Source organism: Neofelis nebulosa, chromosome 8 (genome assembly GCF_028018385.1).
Source record: "Neofelis nebulosa isolate mNeoNeb1 chromosome 8, mNeoNeb1.pri, whole genome shotgun sequence".
Taxonomy (NCBI): Eukaryota; Metazoa; Chordata; class Mammalia; order Carnivora; family Felidae; genus Neofelis; species Neofelis nebulosa.
This window is the reverse complement of record NC_080789.1, coordinates 63,950,959-63,966,078: the sequence shown is the minus strand read 5'-3', so window position 1 is coordinate 63,966,078 and position 15,120 is coordinate 63,950,959. Positions and strand designations below refer to the sequence as shown.

The 15,120-nt window shown below is 46.8% G+C and overlaps 1 protein-coding gene and 1 long non-coding RNA gene across 5 annotated transcripts in view; both read left to right on the top strand.

Annotated features, from left to right (window-relative positions):
* The first annotated feature begins 523 nt into the window (after positions 1-523).
* LOC131519578 (uncharacterized) lies at positions 524-5,671 on the top strand. Its single transcript, XR_009265705.1, has 4 exons — positions 524-915; positions 1,337-1,408; positions 4,383-4,490; positions 5,418-5,671. It is a non-coding gene; the product is annotated as an uncharacterized LOC131519578 (long non-coding RNA).
* Positions 5,672-7,632: 1,961 nt separating this feature from the next.
* ACVR1B (activin A receptor type 1B) overlaps positions 7,633-15,120 on the top strand; it is a 34,788-nt gene continuing 27,300 nt past the window's right edge. Inside the window, exons 1-3 of one of the 4 annotated variants that reach the window (XM_058742713.1) lie at positions 7,674-7,800; positions 9,028-9,176; positions 10,969-11,083. Coding sequence is in view for 2 of the 4 variants with exons in the window: in XM_058742714.1 (XP_058598697.1) it covers positions 7,710-7,800 (91 nt within the window). In the remaining 2 variants the exon portion in view is untranslated. Of the gene's footprint in view, positions 7,801-9,027; positions 9,177-10,968; positions 11,084-15,120 lie in introns of all 4 variants that reach the window. The other 3 variants (XM_058742712.1, XM_058742714.1, XM_058742710.1) reach the window with 3 other exon arrangements.

Here is a 15,120-nt window from a genome sequence, read left to right as displayed (position 1 = left end):
ATGCTCACCACTTTATTTAAGCACACCCACCATGATATGCCATCCTGCCTCCTGACCATATTGTACCACAACAGAGGGCCATGACTGCAGTTTGGCTGAGAATATCCAGGTGGCCCTCTCATGCCTATAAACTCCCTTAGTTCACCTTCTTCCTCCACCCTCTGTCCAAGGCTACTCTGAATCTTGATCCTGTGTTCCCCATACACCGTAGGTTCTGGATCCATCACTTACTCCTTCTTCTTCCACAGTATCTTTGAACTCATCTTGGCTCCTTTACTGCAGTCTAAGTTGCAATCTCTCCCTTCTTACTAAACCAACAAAACACAGCAAACACTCCTGTGACCTTCTGTATCCTTCTGGAAATCTCCTTTTCTCTCTCTTGTCCAGGCTGGAAATCTGTGTCTTTACATTGGATTATTTAGCCCATTCACATTTATTGTAATCATGGATATATTTGAATTTATTTTCACCATTTTGTTTATGTTTTCTATTCATCCTACCTTAAAATTATATTTTTGCTTTCCTTTCTTGCCTCCTTTCGGATTGATTATTTTTCTCATTCTATTTTCTTCCTTCTCTTAACCTGGAAGTTAAATAATCTATTTCTCTTCTATTAGCAAATACCTGACAGTTAATAAAGTACTCGTGAATTCATATATAATTTATACATTTTTTTATTTAGCCTTCATTTTTGAAAGACGTTTTCTATGAGTATAGTAGCCCCCCTAATCTATGGTTTCCCTTTCCACAGTTTTAGTTACCCTTGGTCAGCCATGGTTCAGAAGCAAGCAATCCTCCTGACATATTGTCAGAAAGTCAGTAGTAGCCTAACACTACATTACAAGCCTACATCATTCACCTCATTCATCTCATCTTGTAGGCATTTTATCATCTCACATCATCACAAGGAGAAAGGTGAGTACAGTACAATAGGATATTTTGAGAGACCACATTTACATAACTTTTATCACAGTATATTTTTATAAATTGCTCTCTTTTATTGTCGGTTATTGTTGTTAATCCCTCACTGTGTCTACTTTATAAGTTAAACTTTATCATAGATATGTATAGGAAAAAAAACATAGTATATAAAGGGTTTGGTACTATCTTCAGTTTCTGGCATCCACTGGGGTCTTGGAACACATCCCTTGTGGACAGGGGGAACTATTGTATGCAATTCTAAGTCAGCTTCTATTTTTCTCTTGGCCCTATTTAGTTGCTTTTTGGATTTTTGACTACAGAGCTTATATTTCTTGCAATTTTGTCTGTGAGAATTTGTTGTAGCTTGAGATGAAGGTGGCTTCCTCTAGAGATGATCTGCTCTTCTTTCTTCCAGGTACAATCAGGAGGTACCACCAGCACAGGACTACTTGAATCCAAATAGTGTGCAGTTTTTCACATCACCCAGGTAGGGCGAATCTGGAATGAAATTCAATCACGCAGGCCAGCTTGTGGTTGAGAATTCTCAGGGAAGATTTTCCCCCATTCTCACTCAGAGCCAAGGTTCAAGTCCAACAATTTTCCTTGCCTATCTCCTGGGGGAGTCAATTATTTCTAGTTCATCCTTCAACCTAGTATATTATTACCCATTGTGGGTCACTTTTGTGCAGATAGTTGCTTATTAGTCTCCTCACCTTGGGCACTTGGGCTTTGTCTTCTGTTCCCTTGCCTTTGAAAACCAAAGTTCAAGTTCACCTGGTAAGCAAATGCTCTCAAGGTGAAAGCCAGCTTTGCTGCTCTACTTTCCCCTCTTTTTGTTCCTTCATTTTTGACTCAAGTATTCTATACTTTCTTGGTAGTTTACTAAGCATTTTGAGTTGCTTCTTTAGCAGAAGGTTTGCTCAGGGAAACTGGTCAGTCATTCTGAAAGAAATCCAAACCTCCCTCTCCCGTCACAGCCAAGTTCTTTAAAGAACAGATGACAGTCTTTCTAAGCCTTCACTTCGCCTTCACCTGTAGCCCCCTGAGGTTAGGCCTCCACCCCATCCGTGTTCCACTGAACCTGCTCAGGTAAGCATCACCAACGGGCTTCAAGTAATCAAATCTTAGACATTCTTTGTTCCTCATCCTATTTTACCTCTTCTCAACATTAGAAACCACTGACCTAAGAGTGCCTGGGTGACTCAGTTGGTTAAGCGTCCGACTTCAGCTCAGGTCATGATCTCACAGTTCGCAAGTTCAAGCCCTCCATCTGGGTCTGTGCTGATAGCTCAGAGCTTCGAGCCTGCTTCTGATTCTGTGTCTCCCTCTTTCTCTGCCTCTCCTCCACTTATGCTATGTCTCTCTCTCTCTCTCAAAAATAAATTTAAAAATTAAAAAAAAAAAAGAAACCACTGATCTCTTGAAACCCTTTCCTGCCTTGGTTTCCATGAGTCTATTCTTTCCAAGTTCTTTTCCTGTTTCTCTGACTGTTCTTTCTCTGTCTCCTCTTTCTTGCCAGTGTTGCTATACTTCCAGCAACACCCCTAAGCTATTTGAACAATTATGATATGCTTCCAAATCCATATCTCCATGGCTTCAGGTGCCTACAGGAGGCCTTTCAAACTCTGTACACCCAATGGGGAGCTCATCTTTCTCCCAGACCTGCTCTTGCTAATCTGCTGAATGGAGCCACCAAGTATCCAGTCAACCAAGCCAGATTATCCTGGAATCATATGGGCCATCCCCATTTCCTTCCTCTTCCTCACTTCCCACATCCAATTAATCTTATAGCTTCCACCTCTTTCAAATCTCTTGAACCTATATTTCTTTTTTTTTTTTTTTTAAGAGTTTATTTTTAAGTAGGTGCCTGGGTGGCTCAGTTGGTTAGGCAGCTGACTCTTGGTCCAGGTCATGATCTCATGATTCATGAGATTTAGCCCTGTGTTGGGTCTGCGCTGACAGCATGGAGCCTTCTTGGGGTTCTCTCTGTCCCTCTCTCTCTGCTCCTCCCCTGCTTGCATGTGCTTTCTCTCTCCAAAATAAATAAATAAACATTTTATTTATTTTTTATTTTTTTAACATTTATTTATTATTGAGAGACAGAGAGACACAGAGTGTGAGCAGGGGAGGAGTAGAGAGAGGGGGAGACATAGAATCTGAAGTAGGCTCCAGGCTCTGAGCCGTCAGCACAGAGCCCGACGCGGGGCTTGAACTCACAAACTGTGAGATCATGACCTGAGCCGAAGTTGGTTGCTTAACCAACTGAGCCACCCAGGTGCCCCAATAAATAAACATTTTAAAAAAGATTTTATTTTTAAGTAATCTCTACACCCAGTGCGGGGCTTGAACTCACAACCCAAAGATCAAGAGTTGCATGCTTCACCAACTGAGCCAACCCGGTGCCCTCACATTTCTTTCCCATCTCCAGTGTTGCTGCCTAGGGTCAGGTCCCCCTATCTTGACTGGACTGCTGGAATTGTCTCCTTTTTGGTTTACCTTACCACCAGCCTTGCCTTCCTCCAACCACCAGCACAAAGTTCAAGTTCATTTGGTTCAGCAAAGTGGTCTTTCTAAAACACAAATATAATAAAACACACACACACACACACACACACACACACACACACACACACACACACACACCAACCCATCTGCTTAGAACCCTGCTAAGAAAACTATGTTTCCAAAGTATGTTTCCACATCTGTCTAGCTCTTCAACATTACCTGTCAGCTCCACCACCGGCCCCCTTCACCTTGCACCCTTTGGGTGTGCTGCCATGCCGCTGATGGTTCCCCTAAATGCCAGGCAGTTTTACTTCAGTATCTTGATTGTGCCGCGCCCTCTGCGGGGAACAACCTCCTGCTTTCTCTTGCCTCCACAAGCCTCCTATCTATCTAGGGGACACTCATCGATCTTCCAAGAGTCAACTGTAGCATGGCCTCTCCGTGAAACCTTTCCCACCTCCTCAGCTTGTCCCTGCAGCGTTGAAGCATCCAGACCCTCCTGAGTGCCCCCACTGCCCCTTTACTGGTGTGTGTTATAGCATATATCACATGTTGCCTTTTTAGAAATGCTTGTCTTGATTATTGTAAGTTCCATGAAGGCAAGGAGCACGACTTCTCCAAGTTTACATGTTGCACCTTGTATACCATAGATGTTCCATGCGTGCTTGTAGAATGGATGAATGAAGATGAGCCATTACTTTCTTGAGGTTAATGACCCTGCTATCCACCAAGGCAAACTATGCCAAATCCCCTAAGATGACAGCGTCTTGGTGCGTTGTGACTAAGATGGCAGCTGTAACACTGGATGGTCCAGTCATTGGAGGCTGGGGAGCTCCAGGGAATCCCATGACAAAGTCCAGAGACAGGGAAGACAGGGAGTTTAAAGAGTGTGATGTGGGTCCAGTCCTAAGATGAAGGAGAAATCTTCACAGAAGATTTTTTTTTTTTTTTTACAGAAATGGACACCTTGCTGAAACTTTCAGGGATGGTCAGAGAGCCGATCTGTGAGTGGGACACCGATAGATTGGGCTCTCTAGTGCTCGGCTCAGGACCTAAAAGGGAAGGTAGGCACATCATCTAGGAAAGCTCTAATTTGAGGGGGTGTGCCAAATTCTCAGGAATAGGGTGTGAACGATCCAACCCGTCCCACACCCCTGCCAGTCTAATTTCCCCACCTTCAGCTGGCTCTTGGAGACCAGTTCCTGGGAAAGCATGAGATGCTATGATGTCAAAGGAGCACAGGACCAGTAAGTAGGCTGTGGCTCCAGCGCTTAATTATACGTGAGCTTGGGCAAGGTGCTTCCCTTCCCTAGCTCTCAACTGCCTCACCTGTAAATTGCACACACACTGACATGCCTCAGCCACTTCACAGGATTGCAGTAAAGGTCAGATCATCCTCATCCTCATCACAGCTATTCTTTTTACGTCCCTTCCTGTGTGTCAGAGGCTATGCTAAGTGCTTTACATACAATATCTCGCAACATCTCTGCGACATAGAACTATCATCGGCTCCGTTTTCCAGATGAGAGAATCAAGGTTTAGGGACGTAAAGTATCTTGCCCAAAGTCAAATGCTATCAAGTGAGATGGTGGAGCTGGCTTTTGGGCTGTTGCCCCAGGGTTCTGGTTCTCCAGGCTGTATATTCAGGTTATCTAGCCGACCATGCTGTCTGGGAGAAAAGCAGCCACTGGTTCCTCCTGGGTCTTGCAGCCACAGTGGCAGCACTCAGCAAAGTTTAGGGGAAGCACAGTTCCTTCTCCTTGGCCTCAGCAATGTGCTCCTGAGGGGTTAGTTTTCTCTCCTCAACTGCAGGGTTTGGTTAAGGTAACTGTATTGAATAATGCCCTCCCCCCCACACACACAATTCATGTCCACCCAGAACCTGTGATCGTATTTGGAAACAGGATCTTCGTAGATGTAATCAAGTTAAAATTAGTTGAACTCATACTGGATTCGGGTTGGTCCTGATCCAATGACTGGTGTCTTTATAGGAAGAGAGAAATTTGGACACAGACATACAGACACAGAGAGAAGATGGCCATGTGAAGGTGGAGGCAGAGAATGAAATAATGCTTCCACAAGCCAAGGAACACCAAGGATTCTGGGAACCACCAGAAGCCAGAAGAGACAAGGAAGGATTCTTCCCTAGAGGCTTTAGAGAGAGAGTATGGGCCTGCTGACACCCTGGTTTCAGATTTCTAGCCTCCAGAACTGTGAGAGAATAAATTTCTGTTATTTTAAGCCACCCAATTTGTGATACTTTGTTAAGGGAGCCTTAGGAAACTAACACAGTAACCCAGTGCTGTGCACATCACAGCTGGGTCCCCTAAGTATGGGTGGAGCAGGGTTTGAGAGACCAGTTAGATGGACTGGGGTGTTTGTGCCCATTTTGGGGTAGTGAGGGAGAGCAGTATAAAAATAAGGTGTTTACTCATCCAGCCACTGACCCACTTGTAGACAGTGTCTCTGAGTAACTTTGCAGGTGTGTGTTTGCATGTCAGTTGTGTCTGGGGGGTGTGGCTGCAGTCTTTTTTTCTTTTGGAGGTGAGGAAGAGCATTCTTCAGATTTGGGAAACTCTGCCCCCTACCTCCAGTCACCCTGTCCACCCCTAGATCTCACATGATGACATACTGTACTTAGATTAAGAAACTTGAATCGCTTCTCGGCCTTTTGGCTAAGATCAAGTGTAGATTAAGAAACTTGCCCGAGTGTTCATGCCAGTTAGTTAGAAAAGGAAAATTCAGATCCAGAAGTCTGGTTCCAAAGACCCTGCCTTCTTCATGAGTTCAAACTCTCAAGCTAAAGAAAGTAAACTTTCAAAAAGATATGGGCGATTCAGTTTGCTTTCTATAAGCACTTCTTTCTAAATTTGTAAGTGACACTTGTTTGTTTTTTAATTTTTTTGTTTATTTTTAAGAGAGAGACAGAGCATGAGTGGGGGAGGGGCAGAGAGAGAGAGAGAGAGAGAGAGAGAGAGAGAGAGAATACCAAGCAGGTTCCAGGCTCTGAGCTGTCAGCACAGAGCCCAGCCAGGGCTCGAACTCACAAACCATGAGATCACAGCTTGAGCCGAAGTCAGACTCACAAACCGTGAGATCATGATGGCCTGAGCTGAAGTCGGAGGCTCAATCAATTAAGTCACCCAGGTGCCCCAACACTTGTATATTTGTAAAATATTTAGAAAATATTGAAATGTTTCAAGAAAAAGTAAAAAAAAAAATATTCTGGCAATACTTACTGATAATATCGGGTAATTCCTTTCCAGTCTTTTTTCTGTACAGTTATACATTACCAACAAAACTAGAATAATGCTGTAAATAGTTTGGTATTTTGCTTGCTGATTTAACATTATCTCACAAATATCTCACCTTACTCGTTTCTGTAATTTTTTAGTTACTAAATAATGCTCCATCATATTGATGGCCAGCATTTATTTGTCTTCTATTATTGCCTACTTAAGTTCCCAGCTTTTTACAATGATAAACATGCAACTGTTAACATTTTTCGTACATATTTGTCCTCATCTCTATCATTTCTTGAAGACAGGTAAGGAATAATAGTCCACAGGTATGGATATTTTAAGGCGTTTGATATATAATGTCAAACCCAAAAGGGTTCTATCAAGTGAGGGTTCTACCTCCGGGCAGAATGGGAGTGCGTCCCGAAGTACCCTCACCAAGACTGAGCGGTAGCATTAAAAACCTGGCTCTGTCCTGCAAAGGGGCCCCCCAGGCTGCGATCACACAGGTTGCCTGCGTCCGGCGGATGGCAGGCGGCCGCGCGGGACAGGGAGCCCAGCCAGAGGCCGGTTGCGAGGACCCGGGCAGGACGCGGGACGTGATGGGGGCTTGAGGCTCGGCAGTGGGGATGAAGGGAACGGGAACACGCACGCGACTCGCCGAACATTCGATGCGGGGGAGGGGGTCGGTGCCGATAACTGCACGCTGGGCGGGGCGCAGGCCAGGGTGGAGGCCGCGTGTCAGGCGCGGGCCTCTCCGCGGAGCGCTCCGCACCCACCCGTGAGGTGGCCGAGGCGCGGGCCCCTCCCACCCCTTTAACAGGGACACTCCCCTTTAAGGCGGGCGCCCGCGCGCACCCGGCCCCGCCCTTCGGGGGCGCGCGCGGCGGCCGCGGCGCCGGCTCGGCCGGGAGCGCACGTGCCGGCGCCGGGCGGAGGAGAGGGAGGCGGGAGCGGGGCTGAGGGAGGAGGGGAGGCGCCGGGGGCGCGCGCGCGCGCGCTGGGCGCTGCTGGGCTGCGGCGGCGGCGGCGGCGGCGGTTACTATGGCGGAGTCGGCCGGAGCCTCCTCCTTTTTCCCCGTTGTCCTCCTCCTGCTCGCCGGCAGCGGCGGGTCCGGGCCCCGGGGGATCCAGGGTGAGTCCCGGGCCGGGGGGCGGGGGCCGGGATGGAGAAGGCCGGGCGAGGGCGAGGCCTCGCGCCGCGGCCCCTAGCTACAGCGCGCCCCCTCCCCACGCGCACAATATGGCCGGGTGGGGGGCGCGGAGGAGTCGGGGTGACCCTCGGTCGGCGTCCCCAGACCCCCGAGGCGTGGCTGCCCTGCCAGGACCGAGCTCACGCGGGGCCCCTGGAGACCCGAGCCCCCTTCCAGACGGAACTGGTTTCGGGGAGCTCTCGGGGTCGCGCTCCCAGCACCCCCTTGTTCCATAGAGGGGAGAGCGGGATCCCTTCCCTAAGATTTGGAGATCCGTGCTTCTGCCTCTCAGCGTGTCCAGGGGCGGGGGTCTTCCTTCCCTCCCACCAGATGCTCTTGGGGGGGCGTCTTTTCTCCCGCCAAGATTGAGGGGCTCGGGCGATGGGTCTTTGCTTCTCCGAGGTACCCTGATGGTGCGAGCCCTTGCGCACCTCAGATGACAGGGGAAGGGGTCTCTAACCTTTCCTTCAGGACCTGCACTTGGGGTGTCTCTTCCCCTCCCTCCCCTCCCTCTCCTTCCTCCCTAATGTTCTGGGAAAGGGAGTCACATTTACCCTGCGCACAACCCCTTTGAGTTCAGTGGGGCAAAACCCCCCACATACACATGCCCCGTGGAAGCTGTTGGGAGGAAGCGAGACCAACAGGCCCCTAAACGTTTTTGTAGCTTGGCTGTGGAATCTCTTTAACCCTAGGAAACCTAGTTCCCGAACGGTTAATCTGCATCTAGGTGTATTCGCTTTCCGCCTCGCCTCCCCCACCCCACCCCAGGGGGCCCATTCAGTTAATCACTTTGTGGATGCCTTTCAGGTGAAATCCTAGAACCTACCTCCAACCCCCAAGATTATTTAAAGATCCCACCACTGGACCGACTCCGGCCCTTGGTCAGTACTTATTTACCTTCCCACACAATCCCTTTTCCCAGCCCTGCCCCCCACGCACTCCCCCACCCTCACACGCCCCTTACCTTCCAACCCCCACCCTTCCCACTCTAGAGGTGGGCACCTTTTCTGTGGGACACCCGGCTCGGTGTGTTGTTTATGAGGCTTTGGGGGCAGAAAAGAGCAGAAAAATATTTAACTTAAGAGACTCGTCTTAAATGTGTTTTGGCATTGGGGTAGCAGATGAAGGTTATATTTGGCAGTTATAGTGAAGTGATTATTGACCCGCAGATGGATCTGGGAGAGACGATCAGGATTGTATTCGCTCCCGATGTACAAAGCCTGTGCTTTGACTTCTCACCAGCCCCTAACCTTCCAGCTATGGGAGATCAAGTGTGTGCACTGTGGCTCTCCTCTCTACTAAAAATAATGATTCTCAGGTGGGTTCAGGCTTCTTTAATAAACCAGACAAACAAGAAAAGACATCATCCTACTTTGGAGTCTCAAAAACAAGTTCATTATCTCCAGCTTTGATTTTTGCTCCCAGTGGTGTAGCCTGTGCAGTGGGGTCTTTGTTCACTGGCTAATGCTTCTGTTAAGCACCTCGTGTGTGTTCCTGGGTCTCGCTGCTCTGTGTATGGGTAACATGCTGTGGGATCTGATAAACATGGTGAAGGTGTATGAACACAGGCCGTCGGTTGTGGTAAGATCATGGTTTTCGTGAATAATGTTTGCCGGGCCTTCTTATGGGCCATGTTCTGGGAATGTGTAACATGATGTTATTTCTCTAGTAGGATAGTAAATAAGGAGGCTCAGCCTTCAGGTTTGTCATTTTGTATGTGTCTGAGTAAATCTTTTCAGTTCTCTCCATAGAATTTTTTTATACTGGCCCTAATATATGTAAGATTTTTTTAACAGCCATTTCCCTGTTGATTTGGTGTAATATCTGTGGGGTTTTTCTTGTGGTGAGCCTAGTTAAGAATGTTTAATTGGTAATCCAACTGGTTCTGAATAGGACAGAGTTCATTTTTTGTAACCTTCCTAAAATGGATGTTTGTTGGGATGAGGGTGGGTGGGCATAATAGGGAGTTAGTTTCTTTTTTTGGTAAATTGGAAATTAGGTTGTGTGTCCAGCAAACATTCTCGAAGGCCTTTAAACTTCTTGGCCAGACACTACAGTTTTTTCCGGGACACATCTAGTTGCCAATAGTGCATGCTACAGAGACCACTGTTGCAAAAGGCTGAAAGTAAAACGTCAGTTCTGGGAAAATAGAGGCTGTGGGATAACAAGAAGTTGATTGCTCTCCTCCCCTGCACTTCCTCTGTGTGCTCCCCTAGGTGGGCTGGAGGAGTGGCAGAGCCAGGGAGCCTTGATGCCTGGTACTTGGACGTGGCATGAGGGCAGCAAGGGATAGGTGTTTCTGTTAGGGCATGAACTGCGACTTTGTAAAAGGCCAGTGACAAGGAGAATGAGTTCCAGGTTGTAAACAGCAACCACTTGATGGGTATAGCAGGTTTTAAGGCCTACTTTTGGAATTTCCACAACAGTCTTTAAAAATATACAATTGCATTTGTTAGTGGTGGGAGAACATGACATTCGTTTCTTAAGACCAAAGCAACGAGGGAGACATTTGAGGTTCTGATAGGAATATTTTGAATTTCTGTGAGCAGACTTCATCTAATTTCAGGCCAAGTCTTAGAATTTTGTTGAGGGGACATGGATTTGAAGTACAGTGAGAGCGAACTCTTGTAGAGAAAAAGAGAATCTCTGGTTACTTTTGTTAAAAGAGCTCCTGGAACAGATGTGATTAAAACATAATAAAATGGCTACTCTGGTTAAAGGTTGGAGCCAGATGGAGGGAGGAGGCCAGGTCTCAGCCCTAGAACTTTGCTCCCTTACAGGTTGTCCTTGAACAAGTCACTTGCTTAACCTTTCTGTGACTGCCTCAGTTTTCCCTCTGTAAAGTAAGGAAATGGTGTGTGTAGTTCTTCTTGGGACATTTGTGAGACTAACTTGCTGATAGCCAGTTGGCTGGGAGGTATTTTTAGACACAGTTTCTGACTTCAGTGAAGGAGCAATGTTGGGCTACTTTTTATCTTACGGGGCAGAATAACATACTCTTGGGATTGATAGGGGCACCACATGCCACCGCGTGGTTGATTTCTTCTGATTCGTGCATATTTTTGTGGACCGTTTCAGATTTCCTCAAGTTAATTTCTGTCTTTTGACAGGCTCTTACATCGTATCCCGGGCAGCGTACCTGTGCTAATCAAAGACAGTCTGGAGGGAGCGACCTGCTTTAGGTTTTATTGGTTTGGCAACGTTTTAATTCTTACGCAACTCTGGGTATGTTTATGGCACTATGTAAATGTTACATAAGAACATGGAGGCTGAGAGGTGGCTGGAATGGTGCCTGTGAACACAGGAAGGTTAGACTGAGGACTTCATCCGAAAGGACCTTGGGAATCTGCAGTCAGTACAGGAAGAAGCTGCACTTCATTTTCCTCTAAAAACCTTTTTAGATGATTGTGTCTTTCAGGTGGACTGCTGTGTTATAAATAGGCTTATTCTCCACCGGTGAGCTAATTGTAACCTTGCTACCAAAATATGAATCAGTAAACGAGGAGACGTGCTGCTGCTTTCGGCATGTCCTGTTGAAGCTGCTTGTTGCATTTTGGAACATGAGTTGAATTGTGTTGCAGTCTGTTCTCATAATAACTCAGGAGTACAGGGTGTTGAGGTGGAATGGAATTCTCAGTCCATGGTGCTTTAGATCTTCTTTATTTGTGAAGGTTAAATTAGAATACCGAAGTGGCTCTTTTGTTTTAATGTTGAAATCCTTATTGTTTACTGTTCAGCATTTGCTCAGAGCAGCGGTGAACATGAATTCTGGAATCCCGCCTCTTTGTCTTGAATTCTTGTGTTACTGGTCTGTTACAGGAGGAGTTGATGTAAGGGGGTCTTATCTAATTTTCCTCTCTGTATTTATAAAAAGCAAATCTTGGAGTCCCCTTTCTCGCCGGTCCCTCCGACGCCGGAAGTGCTGCTGGCGTTGGTACCCCATCAGTTCGGCCCGGCCTGGGAATGCCAAAGCCTTGGTCGGAATCAGCCCCTCAAACCCGCAGTGTGGCCCGCACCTCTCCCACTCTGTAGGCACTGCCTCATGGCCACGTTCAAATACCTACCTACCTGCCTGCTCCTGGGGTTCGCTCTCCTCAGTTTCTCTCACACACTTGGTTTGACCTGCGCTTAGGCTTCCAGAGGCACCGTCCCTGCTCTTGCCTGTTCTCTCTGCCTGCCGGCTTCTCCGCCAAGTATAAATGTAACACAAAGCAAAAATGCTATTTCGGAGCGTATCTCTCTTTCCCTTACTCGGTAGAGCCGCCAGCATTTGGTTGAGCTGTGAAGTTTCCATCCCAGACCATCTTACCTGCTCTCTGGGTTTCAGAGACAGTGCCTCCTCGGGCAGCTCTGGTGTTCTTTTCGGTTTTCTTCTCTCTCCACTTCATCCCAAGCCTGCGCTTGTCTTGTTGAATACCTTGAATTTAGCGTGATGAAAGTAACTGCTCTTCCCTTTAAAAGTATCAATCACCCCTGATGTTTACACAATTACGTATGGGAGATTTCTTTATTCATTAGGTTGGGTATGTGTGTGGAATGGTTCTTGGCTTGGGGAGATGATCCCAAGAGAACAAGAGAGATAAAAATCCCCGAATCCGTAACTGTCATGACAGTAGCAGTGGCTGAGACTGAAAATAAATAAGTAAACACAGTTCTCAGTCATGAGTGCTCCAGAGAAAATAAAACTGAATGATGTGCCAGATAGAGTGTGCTGTGAGCTACCATTTCACGTCTCTCTCAACTTCATGGTTTCATCTGTAAAACAAGGCTAATGTAGCCCAGTGTCTTTATTCATGGTACTTATGTTGTGTAAAGTTGACTGGAACACCGGATTAGCAAATACTGAACTACTGCTCCTAGGGGAGAGATGGCGTTAGGTTCCTGTGAGCCACTGGTCACCACATTTTCGTCAGGCAGTCAGTGCATAACCTTGCTAATGTGTGTGTTTCTGTTTAAAGACATCTTATTCAATATATAGTGTTGGTTCATTAGCCTTGAACTTGAGGCCAACAGTACCACAATGCAAGCCTGAGCAATGCTTATCTGATACACATATTGTCTCCGTAAGGCACATCGCCGTCGTCTTGAACTTAGGAACGCTGGACAGCGTCTTAGCACTACCCTTGGGGGCCGTTTTAAGTGGTGAAATCACCAAGAGAAAAAAATGCAGAAAGGGGAAAAGTGTGGCACAGAGTATACTATGAAAAGGACGCATATATATTTACTGTATGAAAGCTGGAGCAAGAAGACAGAGCGTCGTCCCCTTGTTCACCGTCAGCCGGGAACACGTGTGTCGGACGACTCACGTTTTTTACCACTCTGCACATGTGTGTGAATGCCCGTGAGAACGCCGAGAGTATTGATTTTGAGGTTACAAATAAATTTTAATGAGTATGGAACCTATGGATGACCTGTATTTCGTGAGAGCCATACAGATAATTGTGGCAGAGATAAAATTATATCGTGTGGAGTTCCAAGAATTCCTAAATGGTTTCACTGAACCAGAATTTGAATATAGACAGAAGTCCCATTTACAGCCTGTAAATAAGCTAAATAAATATAGAGAGAGTACTACTCTAGTGGTCTGAAGATTCCTTTAACACATACTTATTGAGCACCTACCATATGCCAGGCACTATCATAGGTGCTAGAGGTACAACAGTAGACGAAGGAAATAAAAATGCCTTCCTTCATGAAGCTTACCTTCTGGCAGGTCACGTGGACGATAAATAAAGATACTGTATAAGGTGATTCTGCCTACCATGCTCCACCCTCTGCCCCCTCCCCCCAAGATTTCCTGCCTTTGGAATATACCACCTTCCAGTTATTAAACATGAATCTAGGCACTGCTTTGAAAGGATTTTGTAGATGTAATTAAGGTCCCAAATCAGTTGATCTTCACCTAGGGAGACTGTCGTGGTAGACCTGACCTAACCATGCTAGCCCTTTGGAAGCACTTTTCTCAGCTGATTGCAGAAGAGGAAGTCGGAAGTGATCTGGCTGGTTTGGAAGAAAGTAAACATCCATGTGTGAACTGCCCATGGGGGCCACGTGGCCAGGAACTGCGGGCCAACTCCCAGAACTGAGAGTGGTCCCTGGCTGTCAGCGAGGAGGGAAATAGGGACTTCAGGCTTCCATCCACAGGGCAGTGGAGTTTGCCAACAACCAGTGAGCTTGAAAGAGGTCCCAGCCCTGAATGAGAAGGCAGCCCTGGCCAACACCAGTCACGCTGTGTCTGGACTTGTGACCTACAGAATCTGTGAGATAGTAAATAAGTGGTGTTTGCAAAAATGTGTGCGTGTGGTGGCTTAGATGGATATGTGAGGGGAAGGAAAGCAGGAAGGGAACTAGCTAGCCAGGATGGGTTCGAGGGGACTTGAGACCTGGTGCCCAGCCATGCTGGTGATGGAGCTCGCGTGTGAAAAATTCTTTGACCGCATGTGGCTTTCGTCTACTGCCAGTTACCTTTTCCTAGATATTTGTGAGTGAGTGAGTGAGTGAGTGAGTGGAGGAGAGAGGAGATTATGGGCGCTTTAGAGATAAGTTTTTTAGGTGGTTGCAATGTTTGAGTTGAGGAATCCAAACTGAAGCAGGTCTTTTTTTATTAAGTAGTTGTGGTGAACCTGCCTTGCCCTAGATCATCATGTGTTGTCTTGGTGTACATTTGTATATCACATTTTATATTTGTGGTCGATAAAATTGAATTGTAATAAGCATTCATTTCTAATATCCAGGACGAAGCTGAATGGTGAGAGGGGTACTGAAGAGTCTGTGCTTGCCCTTTAGAGGTTGACACACAAACTGACTTTCCTTCTTCTTCTTGTTGGAACAACCACAGAACTAGGAAGAGTTTAGACCCTTGTCACACACCGGGATGGCAGAAGTGATAAGGGCATCTGGTTTACCAAACATTTACCATATACTCAAGGGTTACGCTAAGGACTTGTACACTTACTCTGTACAGCTGCTCTCTGAGCACTCTTATCCCTGTTCTGCAGATGAAGGGACTGGGGCATGGAGAGGTTCAGTGCTGAGCTTGAGGTCTGTCAGACTCCAAAGCGTATGCTCTGCATCCTGTACTCTACCATATACTATGAGGACTATGAAAGTAATTGGCTAACCAGTCTCTGCCTCCAGTCTCTCACTTGTCCTCCATGCTATTGCTGGGTTTAACTTTGGAGAGCATGCCCTCTGTATCTCATGGTTCTACTGCTTGTATGTGGCCTCCAGGATAACCCCCAGACCCTTAGCCGGGCATCACA